Raw genomic sequence first — 20922 nt, 5'->3', positions numbered from 1 at the left:
TCATTACATGGCTTCTAACTTTCAATGCTTTTTTCCTAATTAAAACTGTGACTTTATTATTTAATTATATATATTTTCCAGTTTGTTCATCGGTGCAAACATAATGTGGGACTAAGATATATTTACTTTAGCGTTAATTACAATTAATACTTAAATAATATTTATTAAACAAAACCATATCTAGATTAGCTCTCCTACATTATAGCTCATGTACTGTTACTAAGTTATCTTTGCTTCAACTAGAGTTAATCTTAAAAAGACATAAATGGAGGCCAGTTTCTTTAACAGCATCAAAAGAGCCTTAGGAGAAGGGTTGTTATTTTGGCATTTCAAAACCATTTTTAAAAGTAATTTTTTTATTTTTGTTTAATACTAAATTAAATATTTGTAAATTTTTTTTATTTGAGTGTTTTCTGTACACAAATATGTTGTTTAAGGAATACCATGTGTTTGCACAAGCTGACATATAATTCTGAACATTGAATCAACTCACAGTTCCCTGAGAATAGGGAATACCAGGAATATAGACATACCAAGTCTGTCTGCTGTGTGTCAGCTTTAAGATACTGTTTTAGGAAGACCCTTTAATGCGATTACAATTATATGAATCCTCTTTACAAGTAAAAGCAAAAACTTCATTAATATGAGTATGTTCTGTGATCATAAATAGTCTCTCTTCTTTTGAGAATCTGAGAATTTTTACTTTGTGCTATTTACAGAAGCAAGACAGCTGCCTTAACAGATGTCAGGATTAGGACCATGAATGAAGTCATAAGTGGTATGAAGATAATAAAGATGTATGCTTGGGAAAAATCATTTGCGGAACTTGTGAATGGTTTAAGAAGGTAATCCTGGAAAGATACAGCTTGGTATATGATCTATATCTGTTTCCATTTTTTTACATGTCAGTAAGTGCCTTATTTTGTGCTTTAAAGTGCAGTTTACTTGAGCTTCTTTGGCTTTTTTTTTTTTTAAACTTTCTATGGCAAGAGTGAAGGAATGAAAATACATCCTAAGGGGACAGAAAAATAAAAACCCCACCTTTGATATTTATAAATTCTAGGGGTTTTATGCTTCCTTTTACGGTTGTGTTTAAAAACAGCAACTAATAAACTGTAGTAGTTGTAATTGAACAATTTCATCCTCACAGTTCTGTAAACTAATAGCAAGGAATCAATAAGCAGACATTTCCCTTCTGGGAAATATATGGAATCTGGCTTTCTGTCCAAAATGATAGCATCCTCAGGTAGTACTCTGCTTCCCTTTCTGCATTTTGAAGTATTGCTCAAGCCATCTGGGAAGGGTGGAGGGGAGAAAGACAGCAGCTCAGAAATTCCCTAGTTGTTCAACTGGCAAGGCCAGCTGAATTTGGTATCCTAAGACATTTCATTTCAGAGCTCCATCAGCATCTGATTAAAACTTATTCATAAATTTGATTTTCAATCAATATTTGTGCTTTTACTTGACAGTATAAGAGCCTTCAGTGCTAAAGGATAACTGCAGGAGTTCAGGTGCATATTTCTCATAATTTATTTTCATGTTATGTCCCTCTCCAGCATATGAGTAGAAGGTTGTTATCCTGCTGTAGATTCTCTGATTTTTTAATTTTTTAAAATTTGTTTTACTTGGAATTCCCTTTTTTTTTTTAAAGGAATTTTTTTCCTTTACCTCCATGTACAAACTTGCTAATGTTCCCTGAGACATTTCTTCCCACGCACATAATCCTTTCCTCCTTCAGATTATAGGATTCTGTGCTGATTGAATGTTCTTGATTGAAAGCTATGCTCTCTTGCATGGAGCCAGAGAGGATATTTCTTTATTGAAAGCTTCCTCAGTGGGCGTATTCGCATCACTAAACTTTAGACTTCCAAGTTCAACACCTCATTAGGATTAGAGGCTTCCTTTTTAATGATGGAGAGAAATAAGCTCTTCCAAAACACATCTTGGGCCCTCTTTCTTTTCTTTAACTGCGCTGTGGAAAACTGTAGTTAAAAGTCTTAAATTCAGCCAGGTGACTTGTTGCCCAGTATTTCCACAGTGGCCCTTGACAGTTGCTAAGACAACATCTGAACTCCTCTGTTGCTCTTTTTTCCTGTGGCTGGCTGTATTAGTTTCCTTTTATATAACTCGGTGCCTTAAGACAGTGTAGTGTATTATACACAGCCTGCGGGTAGGCTGTAATTTATCTGATATTTATGGAGAGTAGCACAAAGAACTTGCTGATTATCCACAGATAGTGAGAGGATTATTAAGGATTATTAGAGGGTGGGAAAAGAGTTTTGTCCAGGATTGTGGAAGTAATTGAATTAGACCCAATTCAAATAGTTTACGTATAAATGTTCTTTCACTGTACTCGGGAGGAGATCAGAGATTGTGAGCCCTTAAGCTGAAAAAATAAGTCTTTGAAACTCTTTGAAAGTCTGTCAATTCAGCCAATTTGGCAAGTATAGCGGGAAAGTTGCTTAACTAGTTTTCCAGTGGTGCATCCTGCATCCTTCTCTCCATTAAGTGAGGACTTAATTTACTTGACATTGTATAGTCGTAACTTGAGTTTCTAATCTTAGTATATAGTTCCAAGTAGAAGGTAATCAAAATGATCAAGATTTTCCCTGAGAATTGCCAGAATATTTGGGAAGAGAAATTAGGAATTCTTTCAGGATTTTATATTCTATATTATTTCAAGCAGATAAAATTAGGATATATGGGGAAGGAGTAAGTTGTTATGGCTCTCTTGATAAAGAAAAACTATTATTTTAAATAATAAATAAAACTGATAAATCAAACTATTATTTTAAATAGTATCCCGGGCTGCATCAAAAGAAGTGTGACCAGCAGGTTGAGGGAGGTGATTCTCCCCCTCTACTCTGCTCTCGTGAGACCCCACCTGGAGTACTGTGTTCAGCTCTGGGGCGCCCAGCATAAGAAAGACATGGACCTGCTTGAGCAGGTCCAGAGGAGGGCCACAAAGATGATCAGGGGGCTGGAGCATGTCCCCTATGAGGAAAGGCTGAGAGAGTTGGGGTTGTTCAGCCTGGAGAAGAGAAGGCTCCAGGGATACCTTATAGCAGCCTTCCAGTACTTAAAGGGGGCCTATGGGAAGACGGGGAGGGGCTCTTTATCAGGGAGTGTAGTGATAGGACGAGGGGTAACAGTTTTAAACTGAAAGAGGGTAGATTTAGATTGGATATTAGGAAGAAATTCTTTACTGTGAGGGTGATGTGTCACTGGAACAGGTTGCCCAGAGAAGTTGTGGATGCCCCATCATTGGAAGTGTTCAAGGCCAGGCTGGATGGGGCTTTGAGCAGCCTGATCTAGTGGAAGGTATCCCTGCCCATGGCAGGGGGTTTGGAACTAGATGATCTTTAAGGTCCCTTCCAACCCAAACCATTCTATGATTCTATGATTTGGAAGTAGAAACTGAAATTTAACTGAAGTGGAAATTGAGAACATATGCATCAGCAGCTTTTCAGTTGCTGGAGGGAAACTTATGTGTCTGTGCAGTACTTCAGTCACTATTTAGATTGGGAAATGGCTGGCAGAACAATTGGCCTCACAGATTAGTATTTTCTGAATTATGAACCAGAATTCGTAGAGCAAAAGAAGCCAGGGGCAGGGTCCAAATCGGGAAGGATTTAGACTGCGATCAAAGGAAATACTGCAAATCCTGTGATCCAGCTTGAGGAGCAGAAGCTGAATAATGGCAGATACTTGGGCCATGGGTGAACTATTGATCTTTTGGAAGTTGCCCTGTTTTTTCAACTGCAGAATATGTGTTGATCTTATCAGGAGTTTTGTGACTGAACTCTACTGGATTTTGATATTGGAAGGATAAGGAGTTTGTGGGTGCTTGGCCTTTTATACAGAGGTTTTTTCCTCTTTGCTCTTGTACGCAACCCAGAAAGATTGAAAGCAGATTAGAATCTGAATTAAAATACTAGTTTGACCAAAGCAGAAAAAAGAGTATTTTGGTTTTCTGTCTCTGAAAAATAATTATTTTCTATAGCTACTAAGATATTAAATATAATAATTTTCCCCACTCAATTTCTAAGACTTTTAAATTCTCTTTTGTTATTTATCATATAACATACTTTCTTTACAGTTCTTTACATATGAGTTGGGGTGGTGCAAGGGGAGGAGAAAGGATATAAAAGTAAAATCCTGAGAGTGGGTTTGCCTCATCCTATTGTTGAGGGCAACTGTAATGAGATTGATGTGATTGTTTATATTTTGCATTTTTAGGAAGGAGATTGCCATGGTTATGAAAAGCTCCTACCTTCGAGGACTGAACTTAGCCTCCTTCTTTGTGGCAAGCAAAATAACAGTGTTCATGACTTTCATGGCATATGTACTACTTGGCAATGTTATCTCTGCAAGTCGAGTGTTTGTTGCAGTGTCCCTGTATGGTGCAGTAAGACTGACAGTAACTCTGTTCTTCCCTGCGGCTGTTGAGAGAGTATCTGAGGCAGTGGTTAGCATACGACGAATCAAGGTATGGTTATTGATTTGAATGGTATGTGGATTTATTCTCTTATTCTAACATTATTTTAAGGTCACCGACAAAAGCAGCCTTATTTTAGTTTTGCAGTTTGGGATTTTTAATGAAATAACCTATTTTGAAAACTCAGCGTGTTGCTGTGTATGCATGTGCAAAAACACGACATGCACTGTAGGGCACGCTGAAATGTAGGAGAAAAGTGTACATGCAAAGAGGTGTTGTAGGCATTTTTGAAGTAAGGGGAACATGTGTACAGATATGCAGATATGTTGGGATTGGGAGTTGGAGGACAAAGCAGGCAGATGGGAGCTGTAGGATTCGTATTCATATTCCATGTGCACTGCACTATCCTGTCAGCTGTGGAGGACAGGTGTGAACCCTAGCTGGTGTCTTGTGGCTGCTTTCAATACTGGAGTGAAGACTCAAATTCGGTAAGGATGAACATCAGTAATGCTGCTGGTTTTGGCAGATGGACTTTATTTTGTTTGGTTTGCTGTGTTTAGTGCATGTTGTGAATAAGTCATGTTTGCTGTACGTACCAGTACTTTAGCATAAGCTGCAAGAGCGAAAGACTTTTAAATTCAAAATGCATTTTGCATTTAAAACTTAAAAAATCCCAAACTGTCAGGTTATCGAAATACAGAATTAAAGCATGCCAGCAATTTTAGAACTTAATTTTGCAAAAAAACCAGGTTGATCTAGTCTAGAATAGGGAAAAGAAACACTTTAGATGTAATCATATGGCTTTGCGTAGGTCGCTATGCCATTTGTTGATGAAAGCAGCTAAAAATCTCCTATTTTATTTTCTTCTCCATATGCTTGAATATAATAAATCAGTTTTTTTGTTGATAAATTTTCTAACTGTACTAAGCCCAGACAAAAGCTATGTATTAAACAGATAATCCTTGCACTTCAAAGAAGCATTTTTTATAAGTTGATGCAAATGGAGTTAGAAAAGGTTAGTATGTGAAAATCATGACCGCAGCAATATTGTAGGCATTAACATTTATTATTACTGCTTAAACTAAACTGTGGGAGGGGAGAGAAGTGCTTGGGATACTGGATGTTGCACACTGTCTTTTCTGTACTCTCATATACACAGTGTTCAGCTGCAGGCCAATGCTCTTTCAAGGGATCTTTCAAGCTCTGCAGGTTGCCAGACATGGATGGCTGAAAAAGATGCCTTAGGAACAGGAGAATGGCACTTCAGCAGAGGCAGTGACAATCTGTTCCTTTTTTTTTCTCTTGTCTCTGTTTCCAGCATATCCTAGTAGTCACACGATTTTGCTTCTGACAGCTGGCTCCAACACCCATGTACTTACGATTCCTTAAGGGTAGTTTTTGGAAACCAGCTCCAGAGTTGAGGTTCACTGGGCAAAGAATTGTCCTAATGAATCTGTAGCATCCTTGATGCCGTCACCAACTTTTTAGCTTCCGTTTCCCAAACTGTTTCAGGATTGGATGTTTTGTAACTGCATGATGGAGAGAAGGAAGCAGGAGATATTATGCTTCAGGTGACAATAAAGAACGATAGTTAGATGGGAAGTAGTAGCCTTTCCTCCATATTCACTTATACATGTATAAGAACTGTGTGGCAAAAGGAATAGTGGTCTACTTATTGTGTTTTTCACCTAAGCTCTCTTTTCCCCTCACCCTAGCTACACATCTGAGAGCCGGTCTGCATCTGTTCTTGAAGCTCATTCACTCTTCTGTGATGGAGCAATAGGCTCAAGGTCCCCTCGTGAAACAAAGTGAGAGCGGTTGTTTTTCAGAGGGTTATTTCTGCAGACATACAGATAAGAGGATAAGTTTCAGCTGGGTACAAAAGGTAGCGGTTTCTCTTTCAAGGACACTTTCATATCTCAAGCTAATGTTTGCTTCTCAGCATCCTGTGGATGGTAGCAACTTTATTTTTCTCTGCGTGGAAGATTATTAAGTACAAAAAGAATGGAAGAATGTTTTAAGATAACTTAAAGAGTCTCTAAGGCTTAAGTTATTTACTGCATTTGGAAGTTTTATTTCTAGTGTTGTTTTTTTCCCGCACTGTTTAAAATTCGTGGTGTTAACCATGTAACTTTTTTCTTCATTTGTACTAGTTTTATTTGAAATCTTCCATATGTGATACTGTAACATTTTTTACTTAAATGGCTAGCTAGTATTTATAGCTGGGATGATTGCTACTGCTAGAAGAGAAATTCCTGGTAAACGCAGAAACAGTGAGAGACAGATTCCTTGCTTATAACTGCTGTGGTATTTCAGCCATCATCTAAATCCAAATCACACTTCTGAGGTCTTTTCTCAAGCCACATACCCCGGTACTGATGTAGGCTGTGTCTGGAGTTTCTTTCTCTGCCTGCCACTCTCTTATCCTGAGTTCTTTTACACACATACCTGTTTGGGCCTACCTATCTAAAACAGCGCTCAGCAATACTCACCTGGCTGGAGAGCTCAGGCATGTGTGGCTTTGCACTTTTGCCTTTTGGTGGAGATACATGTATATGTGCATTGAGTTTGCAGACTGCTGCATTGAAATGCTTGACTTCTCACTGCTCTCTGAAATGATACCCGCCAGCTGGAGTTTGAGCAGTACCCCTGTGCCTGTTAACACCTAGCAGTACTCTTCCTGCCCTCCCATGGCTCCTGGCATCCTCCTTCTGCTTCCTCTTAGTTACTGACTTCTGTAAGTCTTCAGCAGCTATCTCACATCTGCAAACCATTAGCTCAGTACTTGTTAACTAGTCTTGGATTCTAAGATCAAGGCCTTCCTTCTTTTCTCAAAATACTGTCTGCTAGAGCCTATTTAAGGTCTTTATGCTCTGTGATTCAAAGCATGATAGAATTTTTCTGGTTTTGTCTTAAAATTGTGGTAACTGTTATCCTTGAAAGTTTTCTCTAGAATTTGCCCCTTTTCTTTCTAAATTTGCTTGAGCTATTTATAATCTAGTGTCAGGCAAGGTGTGCTAGAAGTGTGGCATTGGTCAAAAGTGCACGTTTATGCAACTTGAAGGAAAGGTTCTCTGACTGGGATATAATGTAGAAGTACATTAGTGAAAGTGCAACAAACCAGTTATGCAGGTGTAAGCAGGTTTTTTTGTTAATGCCCTGGACTTTAAAAGGAGGAGAGGTTCAGATAGTGTTTTGCAGCCTTTTTGTCGCTTGAAGAATGCTTAATAGGGACAGTGGACAGCTTCTCACCATGTCCTCATGGTTCTTCTGAGCGAAACAGCATAAGCCTTTACCATCAAAGCAGTGGAATGATAAGATGTTGCAGTGAGGGTTTCACCTCTTCTGCACGAGAAGAGAGAGTCAAACAATTGTGAGATTTGTCAGCGTTTCAAGGAAAAGACAGGATGGGTTCTTAAGGTCCATTTGCTTCAGGAATTCTGTTTTATTGAGCAGGTGGTTGTTAGAGTCCTGTAGCACTTTTATGCTATTAAGTCTGCACTTTCGGGTTTTTTTTGGGGGGGACAGTTAGCTAGTTAGAGGTACACTGTTGAGGGAGTTGCGCATTGCTTTGGAAATGTAATTCCTTGATCAGTTTGTGGTTGGTTCCTCCCCCCCCAATTAATGTTCTGTATGCTGCTTCCAAAAACATTTCCTTGGTTTCCTTTCCCATTCCCAGTCTCACATTAGGCAATATCCTGTGCTTTTCTTTTACTGCAGAACTTTCTGATACTTGATGAGATCTCACACTTCAAGCCACAACTGCATGGTAATAATGAGAATGTGATTCTTCATGTTCAGGATTTGACTTGCTATTGGGATAAGGTAAATTTACTTCTACTAGCTGTAAAGTATATTGGTGCTGCAGGCATTTTAAGTCTGAAAAGCAGTATGTCTATGTATAGTGTACTGATGTTTTGTATTCCATCTTTTGTGTGTAAGAATCCTTTCAGTATGTTAAGCTAACTCTGTAGACTAGTACTGAAAACACTATCAAGTGCATCTTAAAAGTAGCTATTCCTGAATATTATACTAAGTGAAAATCTGTGCATTTCTATGTGAAAATATCTCTTGTTATTAAACAGCACTGTATTGTAGCTGAGATACTTAACTTGGAATTAAGGACAGACAGCACAATAAGGCGGGCCTTAGCATGTGGGTTTTTTTCTGTGAACTGAATGCTGATCAGTCCATTAGCCTAGAACAAGTACAATATTATACTTCGCATAACAGATTTGAAAGCTTTAGAGCCTAGTCTGCACGTATTTGTTACTCTGTGTATTTTGAGACTGTTCAGCTACAAATTGTTCTCTGCTTAAAATGCACCAAAACCACCAAAATCGCTAGAAAAAGGGACAATACACAGGTGATAAATCTATTATGTCTCCTTTTCTGTAAGAAAGCCAAAGATTGACTGTTGTTTCTGTTTTAAAACTGCAATTGCTATGGTAAGCAGCAATTTGTGATGAATTGTTGGAGCTATTAAGAGCTGCCAGTGTTGTTGCACGAGGGAAGCTTCATTCTCCATTAGAAATGCTGGAAGTTCTAAAAATGAATTTTGCGTATAAATGTAATGCAAATAAGACATGTCATATTTCCCTTTATATACCCTGTTCCCCTATGTGTGCTGTGTCCCAAGGCAGATGAAGTGTGAAAACATATGTGAGGATCTACCTACTACAACTGCTACTACTCGGCTACAAAAGAAAATTGCTATATTACTGTGCTTTACTTTCTCAGAGTTGTCTCTGTGACATAAATCTGAGACATTGAACAAAATTTTTAAAATTAATTGATCTGAAAAACTTAATGGTGAATACATTCTAATGCAAAATGGAATGTATTTCTTGGTCTTTGTTTTCTTCCCAAACCAACATTGGTACCACTGTTAACAATTTATAGGAAATGGTTGCATAATATGCTCATAAAACATTTTTTTTTTTTTTAAATGAGTTGTTTATATTGCATAAAGCAGGGCAGCATGACTGGAATTACTGGTTTGCTTTTGATTTAAAAAAAACCAAACCAACAAACCACCCACAAAACTGTTAATGTAATTTTCATTTTGATATTTAATTGCAGTGTGCATGGGAGAAGAATAGCTCTCCCAGAACCATTGAGAGCTGCTCAGAAAGCTTCTTTTATATACTCTTACAATGACGCAAAATAATTTTACAGAGTTGCTCACTGAAAAGATGATGAGTTCTGAGAGAGAAGAGTTGTAAAAGGAATAACAAAAATATGCTATCCTTTGTCAAGTAACTGACTTAGCTTGCTACCCTGACTACGTTTCTCAAGACTCTTTGGATCTGTGTACAGACACTGTACAGCTGGATGATAATTTTTTTTATTTTTAAAGATTGTGAGCCAAAAGAGATACTAAAAAAACCCAACAACCCACAAATCCAAAATCACTGGAAGTAAAAAAGGGATTATTAGCTAGGCTTTTAGGAAAACAACCTAACATTGTGTATTACAGTTTATCAAAAGATAAACAAAACCAATTAATTCATGGTCACACTCTTGTTTTACTAAGGCAAGTATTATCTTGAGTCCCACAGGCTAGTCTGATACCAGCATGGAACTAGGGATTCTTCAGTATGGGTTTTTACTGATGTGCCTTGAGTTTACAGAACAGTCTGCTCAACTGAGCAACTTTAGATTTAAAATTCAAGCATTTGAACAGAGGCCAAATTTATCCGTTGTAATTTTGGTCACTTAAATGAGGAGCCTAAGTAGTATAGTACTTCTGTGCAATATGTGATCTCTGTGTCCCTTAGATGGGATGAATTGCTTGTTCCTCTTGACTGTAGGATGTGTAAGGTCTGCCCAAGCTCACCTAAGGAGTTGCTGCCCCTGAAGGGATCATTCTTGTGTCGTTCTGTCCTCACACTCTGTGTCTGTGTTCCCTCCCTTGTGCTGGTGTTAAGGCTTGTATGTACGACCCTGTGGTGAACCAGTTCGGAGGGATAAAGCCATAGAAAATGAATCCCTTCTAATGTGATTTGTTTCCTGATAGCTGAGTCCCATGAACAACCCGTCTGCAAGGGGTTAGGCAAGAACAAGTGGCAGAAGGGAAGTGAAAGATGCAGATAGTTGACAGGGCACAGGGAAGCTGGGACACTTGTGGTAATGAGCTGTTAGATGAACTTAGCTGTAATATTAGTCTGTGCTCTAATTCAAGTGCCTCAGTTTAGTGCCTAAAAATAGGTGTGATGAATTCAGGACAAATCGTCTTTAATTATAAGGAATGCTATTTTGCAAAAATACCATGCCCCTTAGGTGTTTGTGGCCATGCTGTTTGCTTGCATTACTACTTTTGCATAGAGTCTATGATATGTTACAATACTGCTTTAATATATAATATTTGGGTAATAGTTTAAAAACTTTTTTTAAATTTTCTGTAATGTTTTTAGGCTCTGATGATATATTTTTTTAAAAACCTGAATGTGGGAGGAAATATCTTTGCACTTCTGTGAATATAGAAGCACAACCTCGAGAGATCTGAAGGAGGACCTGTGTGTCTGAAAGCTTATTTACTTTTTCCATATAGACTAGTTGATTTAATAAGAAATATTTTCTCTTCCTACAAACTTTGCACTGAAAAAAAAAAAAGCCTTGCTTGCCATAAGTTGGTAGAGTTCCCCTGACCTTAGCACTAGCTGAGCACCTGAACTGTGTACTCTGGACCGAGAAATGAAATTCATGGTAAAGTGCTGATTGGGAGGGGAGTTGGAGAAAAGGAAAAAAGCCCCGTTGATGCCACCTTGTGGAAATTAATAATAGCAACAAAAGTAGTTTTGCAGAGTTGCGCAATGCGCACAAGTTTGGGTTCTCACAGCATGACTCTGATTTCGTGTGAACCCTGCGGTGCTTCTGCGAGGCGGGAGTTGTGATGGGGAATGTGCAGCTTTGAGCTCTGGGTACCGTGCTGCCTAACCAAGTATTTCTCCTGGCATGAGTGGACACATGCGTGCTAGCCCACCTCTCCCAGCCGTCGTAAGTATGGATGGATACCGTACCTGTGTCTCTCCCAAATAATTTGAAACGAGTTACAAGCTTCCCCTTTTTGCAGTCCCAGAACTTGGTCATGTGGCATCTTTCGTGCGGGGTTAGGTGGTGGCCTCTTCAGCCTCTTGATCTTCAAAGGGTGGCTAGAGATTTTAAGCAGTCTGCAAGCTGTTAAGAGGTACACTAGATATTCTTCACCTTGCTATTCTTTCTTGAAGCTTAAGGCTGGGTTTTTGTTTGGTCTTTTAATAGAAATAGTTCTTTTTTTTTTTAAATGCATATATTTTCCTGTTTGCATTTTAGTGTCAGTCAGGCTTAGTGCGGTCTAAGATGCATGTAAAGGCAGATCCTGCTACAAGGGTGTTTTGCTTTAATGAGAGGGAGCTGCACCAGGCCCTTAGGAATTACGGTTTAGCATAGCTATTAAAGACATGAGCATCATTTCTTTTCACAAGAAATAGGCGTTTTTACAACCTTGATAGGAGACATGCAAAATATGTTGGGAAATAAGCTCTTATCAGTAGCGTAACATAACGGATAGGCATACTAAAAAGCAATATTAAACAAACAATCCTGGGGTGGTATATTTTCACACAAATAGCCCACTATGTGGGCCGTGAAAAGTCTCAGAGAATCCACGATCTACAAGATGAAGTTGTGTAAAATCAAATGGCATTTTTCTGTTTTCTCTTTGGATAGAGCCTCGACTAGGCCAAACACAGACCTGGCTTTCCTGGGCCTCTGAAAGAGCTTCAACCCTCCCTTTTTCCAGCGTTTGTCCAGCTACTCAGAGTCGCCAGGCGTGCCATGCTGGGGCTGTGAATGCCAGTGTGATGGCCAGCAGAGAGCTCCTGTTTCCGAGGCTGCCAGCCCAGCCTTGTGCTGAGCTGCACTGAGGATGCGTGGGCTTTGAGGAAGCACTGCTTCTGCTGCCTTTGGGTTCCTTATTCCTTGAACACTGTTTTATCGGTGTTACTTGTTTGTGGTGAAGGATCAGGGTCTTCCGGAAGTGTTTGTGAATTACTGAAGAGGCAAACTGTATGCCTGAAAATATGGTGGGCATATGGGTTACTAATTTGTAGTGATTTATGTGCTTTGTTTTCTGTTTCTAAAGAGTTGTTTTTGGTGGTGCATATTTCATTACTGAGGAAGCCTAACTTTTTCTCAAATTCATAGAGTTTAGAAAGCCCAGCACTTCAACAACTTTCATTTACTGTCAGACGAGGGGAATTACTGGCTGTGATTGGTCCTGTAGGAGCTGGAAAAGTAAGTCTTAATGTTTACTCCATTCTGTGGGGTTTTTATAAGTCTGTTAAATGAGACTAGAAACTTGAAAATGTACAGTTCCTTTCTGTGTATAATAACCTACTTCACATCAAGATACTGGCATTCAAGAAAGTCAGATGTCCTTCTGGGGGTGGGGAGGAGATGGTTCAGAGTTAAGCAGTACTTTGTACGTTGCTTCTAGGCTGCATATAAAGGGTACTAGTGCTCTTCTACTGTTAGCAGTAGTTTGAGTGACAGGGTGAAACAGGCCATCGTGCCAGTAAACACTGCTCAATCTCTGTGATATCTTTAATGCAATCAAACTTTTCAATTTTTGTTTTATTTTTTTAATCTTTTCCAGTCTTCGCTCTTAAGTGCTGTGCTTGGTGAGCTGCCTAAAGACAAAGGTTTGATAAACGTTACTGGAAGAATTGCCTATGTTTCTCAGCAGCCTTGGGTGTTTTCTGGTACAGTAAGAAGTAATATACTGTTTGACAAGGAATATGAGAAAGAAAAATATGAAAAAGTTTTAAAAGTCTGTGCTCTTAAAAAGGTATGGTTTTCTCTTTGTATGTTTTATTTTCACAACCTTTATTTTTATCTTAGTATTCTTTCAGACTTGTGGTACGTGCTGCAATATATAATATATAGAATTGATTGTTACTAGTAACATGTGGAATAAATCCTATCGCTTAACAGAAATATGTGTAATTATTTTTGACATTCATGTGTAAGCATGTTCTTGTAATTCCTAAAACTTTCACTAGAGGGAGGTGTAGTTTATGTGAAGCACAGACAAATTTGGAAAAAGCTATTCCCAATTATTTAATTTCATAATCACGTTTAACCCTTTTCTCTGGTACTATGGTAGGTGTGTGTGTAAATGCAATAAAAGGTGGAAAACAAATGATCAAGCTAGCACTATTTGTGACTTCCATTTTGTAAATATCCTATATGCTTTTTTTAAAATAAATGTCATGTATATCATGTATTATGCATTGCTAACAGCTATCAAAAGAACCTTAGTGCTATATATTTGGAGAACTTGCTGAGTCCAAGTAATTTTATGAAATAATATTTTTGAAAGGTGTGTGCGCAAAGGAATTTGACATGAGATATAGAAGAGGATTAAGCCAGATTTGTCAAGAAACAGACATTTTGCTTGGCAACTAGAAAGGTTTTATGCAGCATGTTACGATATTCCTGTCAGCAGCGACACAGGTGAAAAGCAGATGGTTACTGTGATGAAAATTTTTTTTTCAAGGTTTTTACACATGATAGATAGAGTTTTAATATCTCCTGCTGATACTCAGTCATATGCTGTTGTCTAAGGTTTTTGTGACTTTAAAAGACAGCAAACTGCATTTAAAAAAAAAAACCACTTCATATTTGATGGTAGATTTGCTTTCATACTTTTCTTTCAAATTTATGTATCTTAGAAAAGCTGTGAATAAACTTCCAGAATATGTTTTATAGCTTAATATAAAACTTCTGTATTTCCTGAAGAGGAAATACAATAATATGACATGGAACACTGTATAATTTTTTCTCTTAATAATAGTCCCAAGCCCTGTAAATTAACCAAGTTTGTGTGATGAATGTTGTGGTTATTTCTCTTGGATACATTTCAGTAAGAATAAAAATAATGCAGTTCTTAGGGACATTGGCAAATGGAAGATAATTTACTGATAATAGTTAGTTCACTTTTATCTGTTGTGATAGCTCATTTTGTTCTAGTAAAAAATAATGAATTTACTGTTATACTTCATAATTTTTAGTTTGATTTTCTGAATCACCAGCAAATATTCCTTGTCACACTAAGAATAGTAGTGCACTTCCCTCTGGCAAAGCTGTAGAAAAAGTGAAGTTTAAGATCTCACCTATTTCTCCTGCTTTCTTAATTATCTTTTGCTGAAGGTACAAAGTCATAAAGTAACTGTGGATATTTCAGTTATTGTGAATCCTTGTATTTTAATGCGAGATGATAAGTTAATACTTTTCAAATAAGAAAATGTTATCTTAAAGCAGCTTTCTTGGTCTTTGAAGTGAAAATGATTGAAGAAAAAGAATAAAATCTTGCTATCTGTTCTTTCACATTCACAGGACTTGGAATTATTAGCACATGGTGACCTAACAGTAATAGGAGATCGCGGAGCTACGCTGAGTGGGGGACAGAAGGCCCGTGTAAATCTGGCCAGGCTAGTGTTTTTTGCTGTTTCTAAAACTTACGAATTGTCAGACTTTAGTGACTAAAGTAAACAAATGTAAGACTTTGTGATACTGACTTTTCTTTAAACTTTTTAGAGCTGTGTATCAAGATGCAGACATCTATCTTTTGGATGATCCACTGAGTGCAGTAGATGCTGAAGTTGGAAGACATTTGTTTGAAAAGTATGTTACTGCTTTATTTTCATTTAAAATACAATTGTTATCTTCTAATTCCTTACAGAAAAACTTGAAAAAACGTTTCTGGGGAGATGGATCTCGTCACAAAACTTAATGCATTCACTTTCTGCATTTATTTTTCCTCTATGTATATGGAAGACGTATAGTTTTTATCCTGTGTGTGTCTTTCATTTTGTTCTTTATTTTTAAAAGCCCTGTAAAAGTCTGTTTTAAAGATACTATAAATAGAATTATTTGTAAGGGAATATATGCCATTTTCTGGAGGAAAATGTTAGATTTCATACATGAGTATTGGGGTTTATGAATATTGGGGTTTATGAATATTAATATTGAGTGAAGAATAATATGGGGTGGGATTTTAAATCACTTCTTAGTTTGCTGCAGCTTTATTTGCATAGTAATAAGCACTTAATTCAAGTGGCTAAAGAAAAGGACAGAACTCTCTTAGATTCTTGAGTTATTTTTCATTTTGGTTCTTGAATGGTTGAAATTTCTCTCAGGTAGGTGAAACAGGGAACTGTGGCCTGCAGAGTAGACTGTGGAGAGCAGAAGTAGAGGAAAAGAGAATGTATAAGCTTACCATGAGAGAGAGAGACATTGGACCTTCCTCCATTCCTGAAGAAATAGGAGAGTGTTCATTAAAAGTCAGATTCCCTTCTCAATAAATTCCCTCTTCTCCATCTCTTTCTTCTTTCAAACTGTCTAATCTGCGGCACATAGCGAGTATGAGAATAATCCAGTTATTCCCAGCCAGTGTTTTGTCCTTGCTTCTTGGTAGCCTGCAGCTCTTGGTATCAAAAGGTATAATCTAGAATTTATTAGAAGTAGAAGGAAAAAATTCCATTCACTGAATTCAGTGGGCTTTGGTTGAAACCTTAAATGAGCGTTTTCTTAAGCATACTTACATCCTTTGAATTCCATGCTCCAAATACATTAATTAATTTGGATTTACTGTTGTTCCCTCGTCTCTACCCCTAGACAATCATAAAAACTTGTCTTGCAGAAATGGTCGTAGAATTTGCATTGACTAGCATTGTATGCATGTTCTTTTTCCCCAAGCTTTTAGTACCTAAATTTGAAAATTGTGTCGTGGTTTAACCCCAGTCAGCAACTCAGCACCACGCAGCCGCTTCCCCCTTCCCCCTCCCAGTGGGGTGAGGAGGAGGAGAGAGAAAAAAAAAGTAAAACTCGTGGGTTGAGATAAGAACAGTTTAATAACTAAAGTAAAATATAATACTAACAATAGTAATAATGAAATATAATAATAATAATAGTAATGAAAAGGAATATAACAAAAAAGGAAGGGGGGGAAGGAAAAAAAAAACCCAGTGATGCACAATGCAATTGCTCACCACCTGCTGACCGATGCCCAGTTAGTTCCCGAGCCGCGATCCGCACCTCCCAGCCAACTCCCCCCTGTTTATATACTGGGCATGACGTTCCATGGTATGGAATACCCCTTTGGCTAGTTCAGGTCAGCTGCCCCGGCTCTGCTCCCTCCCAGCTTCTTGCACACCTGCTTGCTGGCAGAGCATGGGAAACTGAAAAGTCCTTGGCTGAAGAGAAGCGCTACTTAGCAACAACTAAAACATCGGAGTGTTATCAACATTATTCTCACACTAAATCCAAAACACAGCACTGTACCAGCTACTAAAAAGAAAGTTAACTCTGTCCCAGCTGAAACCAGGACAATTGTACATCCTATTGATGTTGGCAGTTTCAAATCTGGAGATCTGTCTGAAACCCCATCAACATTTTGTTTTATTTTATTGATTTCTTCAAATGGCTACTGTTTGTTTCCATCAGCCAGTATGGAGTAAGAGTTTTATGATGCATAGGCTTTATGTTCATTATTGTGTGCAGGATCATTTTCACCTGCCACGACTGATAGATGGAGTTCATTACTTCTGTAGTTCACATACTCTATCAAATTCCTTTAATGCCTCTTGAAGCTATCTAGGCTTTAGCTGCTGCTTTTCTGTTTCTGCACAAGATCGCTCTACAACTCCAGCATCTGACTGTATCAGTGCCTGAGTTCTGAAAGTGCACCCACCTGAGCTGTTAACCTGTCTCTCCCTTAAGTCTTAAGGTCTTTTCACAAAGAGGAAAACAGGAAAATACAGTAGTGCCTTGCAAAGGAGGTCAGGTTGCCTCTTCAATTTATTCTGCGCTTTATGTGAGCTATGACTTTGGGAGCATCTACATCCTAGTGCAAAACTGGGAGTCTGGGTTTTTGTACGTGCAAAACCATAAAGGAGCGAGAAACCATTGCTCTGTGAGCACAGCATATGTTTTGCTGATAAATGTGTGGAGATGAGGAGGAATAAGGAGATTATCTCAGAGAATTTGAAACTCAGAAAACTAGCTGGGGTTCTTCCTTTACTTTCGTTTACTCTTCCTCCTCAACTCTACATCAGTTTTGAGCGAAACAGATAAAAGTGGAATGAAACCATTTTGTGGAGAAAATGGACTGGGTGGAGTAGCAGCAACAAGGAAAACTGAGCAATGCCTTCCTGTTCAAGACTTTAAGGGAGGGCTTTTTTACAAACAGAAGATGTCTTCTGAGGCCTTCATGGCAGCTATAAAAGGTGCTGGGGGTAGTGGGGAGGGTGTTATGTTCAGTAGCTTGCTTTGAAAAACAAGGCAGGGCATGTTCTTTAATGCTCCCTGAATAGTGCTAGAATGTGAAGAAGAGAGAGAGCCCTTGGACAAGAATGATTTCTTAGAACATGGTGTTGAGGAATGTCCAAGACACCACTTCATACAAGCTGCCCCCAGGAGTCCAAACCACGAGGCATAAAACAATGGATGAGATGGAAGAAACGGGGGATTATTTAATGAGAATCTGAAGTGGATATTGTTCAGTTCACTAGCTCTTTTTTTTTCCCTTGTAATTTTACATTAATATTTATTTTTTTTTAAAAGTGTCTAGTCTATGTGTTTACATCAAAGATAGGTATGGTCCTAGTAATTCCCTGAAGCTACGGCCTGTGGATGGCTGGTTCATTACATTTGCTGCTTCTCCCCGTTCTCTTCAGCTACTGCAGTACACAGTTTAAAATATATAAATGCTTTTGAAATGAGAAGGAATGCGAGTAGCACAGCTCCAGTGGGAAGACAGTCCACGATATTATTAATAAGGGATTGTGTCTCTTTAAGAATTTCTTCATAATACAGACAAGTTGTTCTGTGGATGAACTGAGTGTTCCTCTGCAAGAGAGGGAAGGGAGCAGGCATGGTTTTGTAGCAAAGGTGTCCTTCGTAATTGCAGAAGAAGGTGAGGAAGAATTGAACCAACGGCAAAGGAGAGAGGGAAATTCCATCATGCGAAGTGCATGGATTAAGAATTCTGCCCTGAATTCCTCAGTGCATTCTTACCTAAGCCCCAGAAGTGCTTGAGGGGAGGAGCAAAATGAAGTAGGGAAAATGAGTAAAAAGTTATTTTATTTTTTTTAAAATAATTATTAAATTAGATATACAGATCTGAATATTTACTTTGTCTCTTTAAAGTAATTTGATTTTTGGAACCCTTAGGAGTCCATGGATGGTTCCAGTCTCATATCTGTCAAAGTGGGGTATGCTTGTAGATCTCCTGTAACACTGGAACTTTGAGGAAAAAGTGCTATTATGGTGGTGTAGGTAATTAAAGCAAGTGGACCTCATCAGTCCTGTAAAACTAGCAGATAAAAGCTAGCATGTCTCGTTTCCATAGAGGGATTACAGACACCATCAGTGTGTCAGAGGAACCAAGCAAAGATAACCCTGGCATGTACTTGCCAGTGCTGTTTAAAGACATAGACATATTACATGCTTTGTCCACTGATGACAAGTGTACAGGGGAGCTGGTGTGTAAATTTAAGGATTTCACGCTGCTCCCTTTCAGGTAGGATCTCTCTAAATCAAGAATATCTCTTAAGGCTTCCCACTTTGTGTTTCACACCTGGTCCATGCTCGTTATACCTTTGATACCACTGCAGTGGTTACAGCCCTAATGAGAAGTACTGGGCAAACTTGAATGCCCTGTACCTCTTCTTTGTATTACAGGTGTTGCTCTTAAAAACATGTTAGTTATACTTTTACATTTAGATGATACAATTGAAATTCCTTGAGCTTCATTGTGTTTATTGTAGGGAATAAGTTTAAAAGGTATGAATATGTTGTAGTAATGTTGCTTGGGGTTTTGGGGTTTGGGGTTTTTTGTTGTTTTTTCCAGAAGGTGAAAAGCATTAAGTGTGATCACTGTACATTGTGTGTTTTCAAAAAACTGTAAAATTTTACAGTTTTTATCTCACAGAAATGTATGTGGTTTTGGTTTGTGTTGGTGTTTTTTGTTTGTTTTTTTTTTTTTTTTAAATCTTGAAATATAAAAGCAAAAAACCCCACTTGCAGAACCCCAGTGTGTGCTTTAGTGGTCTGTGGGTGCAGTTGCAAAACAGTATTATGAATACTAAACCAGAAACGGGCTCAAGGGGGAGATATACAAATTCATGTAGGAAAAGTTCACGAAGAGCTACTTAAACACTGAGATCTCTGGCTCAAAAAGTCCCTAATATATGGACTCTGGAAACTGGAGATGTGTACCAGAGGAAGCATCACTGTATGTTTGCTTATATACTTTCTCCAGCCATCCACTGCTGGCTGGTGCCCAGGACAGGGCAATGGATTTTGTGGACCGGTTGTCCGTACGCGTTAGTCCAGTGGAGGCTGGGACTTGTCATGAGATGGAGATAAATGGTTAGCAAGATAAGCATAGAAATAGAAACAGCATAGTAGAAGTAGGTGTGATTTTTTTGTCTCTGGCAAACATATCCCACCTTTGTTTGTTTGTTTGTTTGTTCTGAAATTTTGTAAACTTCGAAATGTACAAAAACAACTGGGAGATTGTTCTCCCTAAACCACTTAAATTTAAAGGGAAAGGAGAGGAAAGCAAATGTACTAAGTAAATTAATATAACAAAGGCTTTATGCCTGTGAGCACTTCTGCATGTGCTTTAATTTCATTTGCACTTCTGCATGTGCTTTAATTTCATTTCAGTGGTTATTTCTATTGAAACGAATATAAGTATTATCTAAAGTTAAACTTGCATGTGAACTTCCAAAAAGGAGAGGCAAAAAGAATGGTAAGGAAGAAAGTGGAATCATTAAAGAAGAGACACTTTGCAGAGGTGAAAGAAAGCTGGTTCTTGGAGATAAAAACTTGAAAAAGATTAAAGAACAACTTTTCTCAAAGAAAAGAAAACCTGATAGGGAAGCAAGCACAAATGAGGATTCGTATGCAGGAAAGCGCCAAGACACTGCCTTTGCATAGAGGAGCACTGTGTTGTTGTAGGCCCCCTTCTGAGTAAGTGTCTTCTGCTGCATGCTCTGCAGTATCAAAGCTCAAGCTAATTTTTTTTTTAATTGTATAGAAGTTTGCTGTCGAAGTGCAATGGGTTTTTTAAATGGATGATAGTATACTGTTACTTAGGTTTGTTAACTTAAAATATTGTTTGTTTGTTTGTTTATTTTTGTTGAATTGGAAGAGTGTAATTTCTGGAGAGATCTATCCTGAGTCTGGTATTCCTGATGATGAATGAAGGTCATTAATGCTACAGTTTCAGGTGATGGAAAACCGGGCAATGCTCAGGCAGCTCTGGAAACGGACAGGGATTTGGAAAGTCTTGGTTACAGGATATGAATTAATAGGTGCACGCAGCAGGGATAAGTGCAAAGTGTTGACTCCATGAACGTACAATAAGCAGGGATCAGTAGTGCGGCAGTTTTATGGAAAAGGAGGTGCAGATTGTGGTAGATCACAAATCC

At 38.2% G+C, this 20922-nt stretch overlaps 1 protein-coding gene across 2 annotated transcripts in view; it reads left to right on the top strand.

The window, feature by feature from the left end:
• ABCC4 (ATP binding cassette subfamily C member 4) overlaps positions 1 to 20922 on the top strand; it is a 153114-nt gene that overhangs the window by 26378 nt on the left and 105814 nt on the right. For both annotated transcript variants that reach the window (XM_050912787.1, XM_050912778.1), the window contains exons 7-13: positions 720 to 845; positions 4240 to 4489; positions 8159 to 8263; positions 12626 to 12715; positions 13077 to 13268; positions 14819 to 14913; positions 15020 to 15106. In XM_050912787.1, the coding sequence (XP_050768744.1) occupies positions 720 to 845; positions 4240 to 4489; positions 8159 to 8263; positions 12626 to 12715; positions 13077 to 13268; positions 14819 to 14913; positions 15020 to 15106 (945 nt within the window). The remainder of the gene's footprint in view (positions 1 to 719; positions 846 to 4239; positions 4490 to 8158; positions 8264 to 12625; positions 12716 to 13076; positions 13269 to 14818; positions 14914 to 15019; positions 15107 to 20922) is intronic.

This window comes from Gymnogyps californianus, chromosome 1 (assembly GCF_018139145.2).
Source record: "Gymnogyps californianus isolate 813 chromosome 1, ASM1813914v2, whole genome shotgun sequence".
In the NCBI taxonomy this organism is placed as follows: Eukaryota; Metazoa; Chordata; class Aves; order Accipitriformes; family Cathartidae; genus Gymnogyps; species Gymnogyps californianus.
The sequence above is the reverse complement of the archived record's forward strand: the minus strand, read 5'-3'. Positions and strand labels throughout refer to the sequence as shown.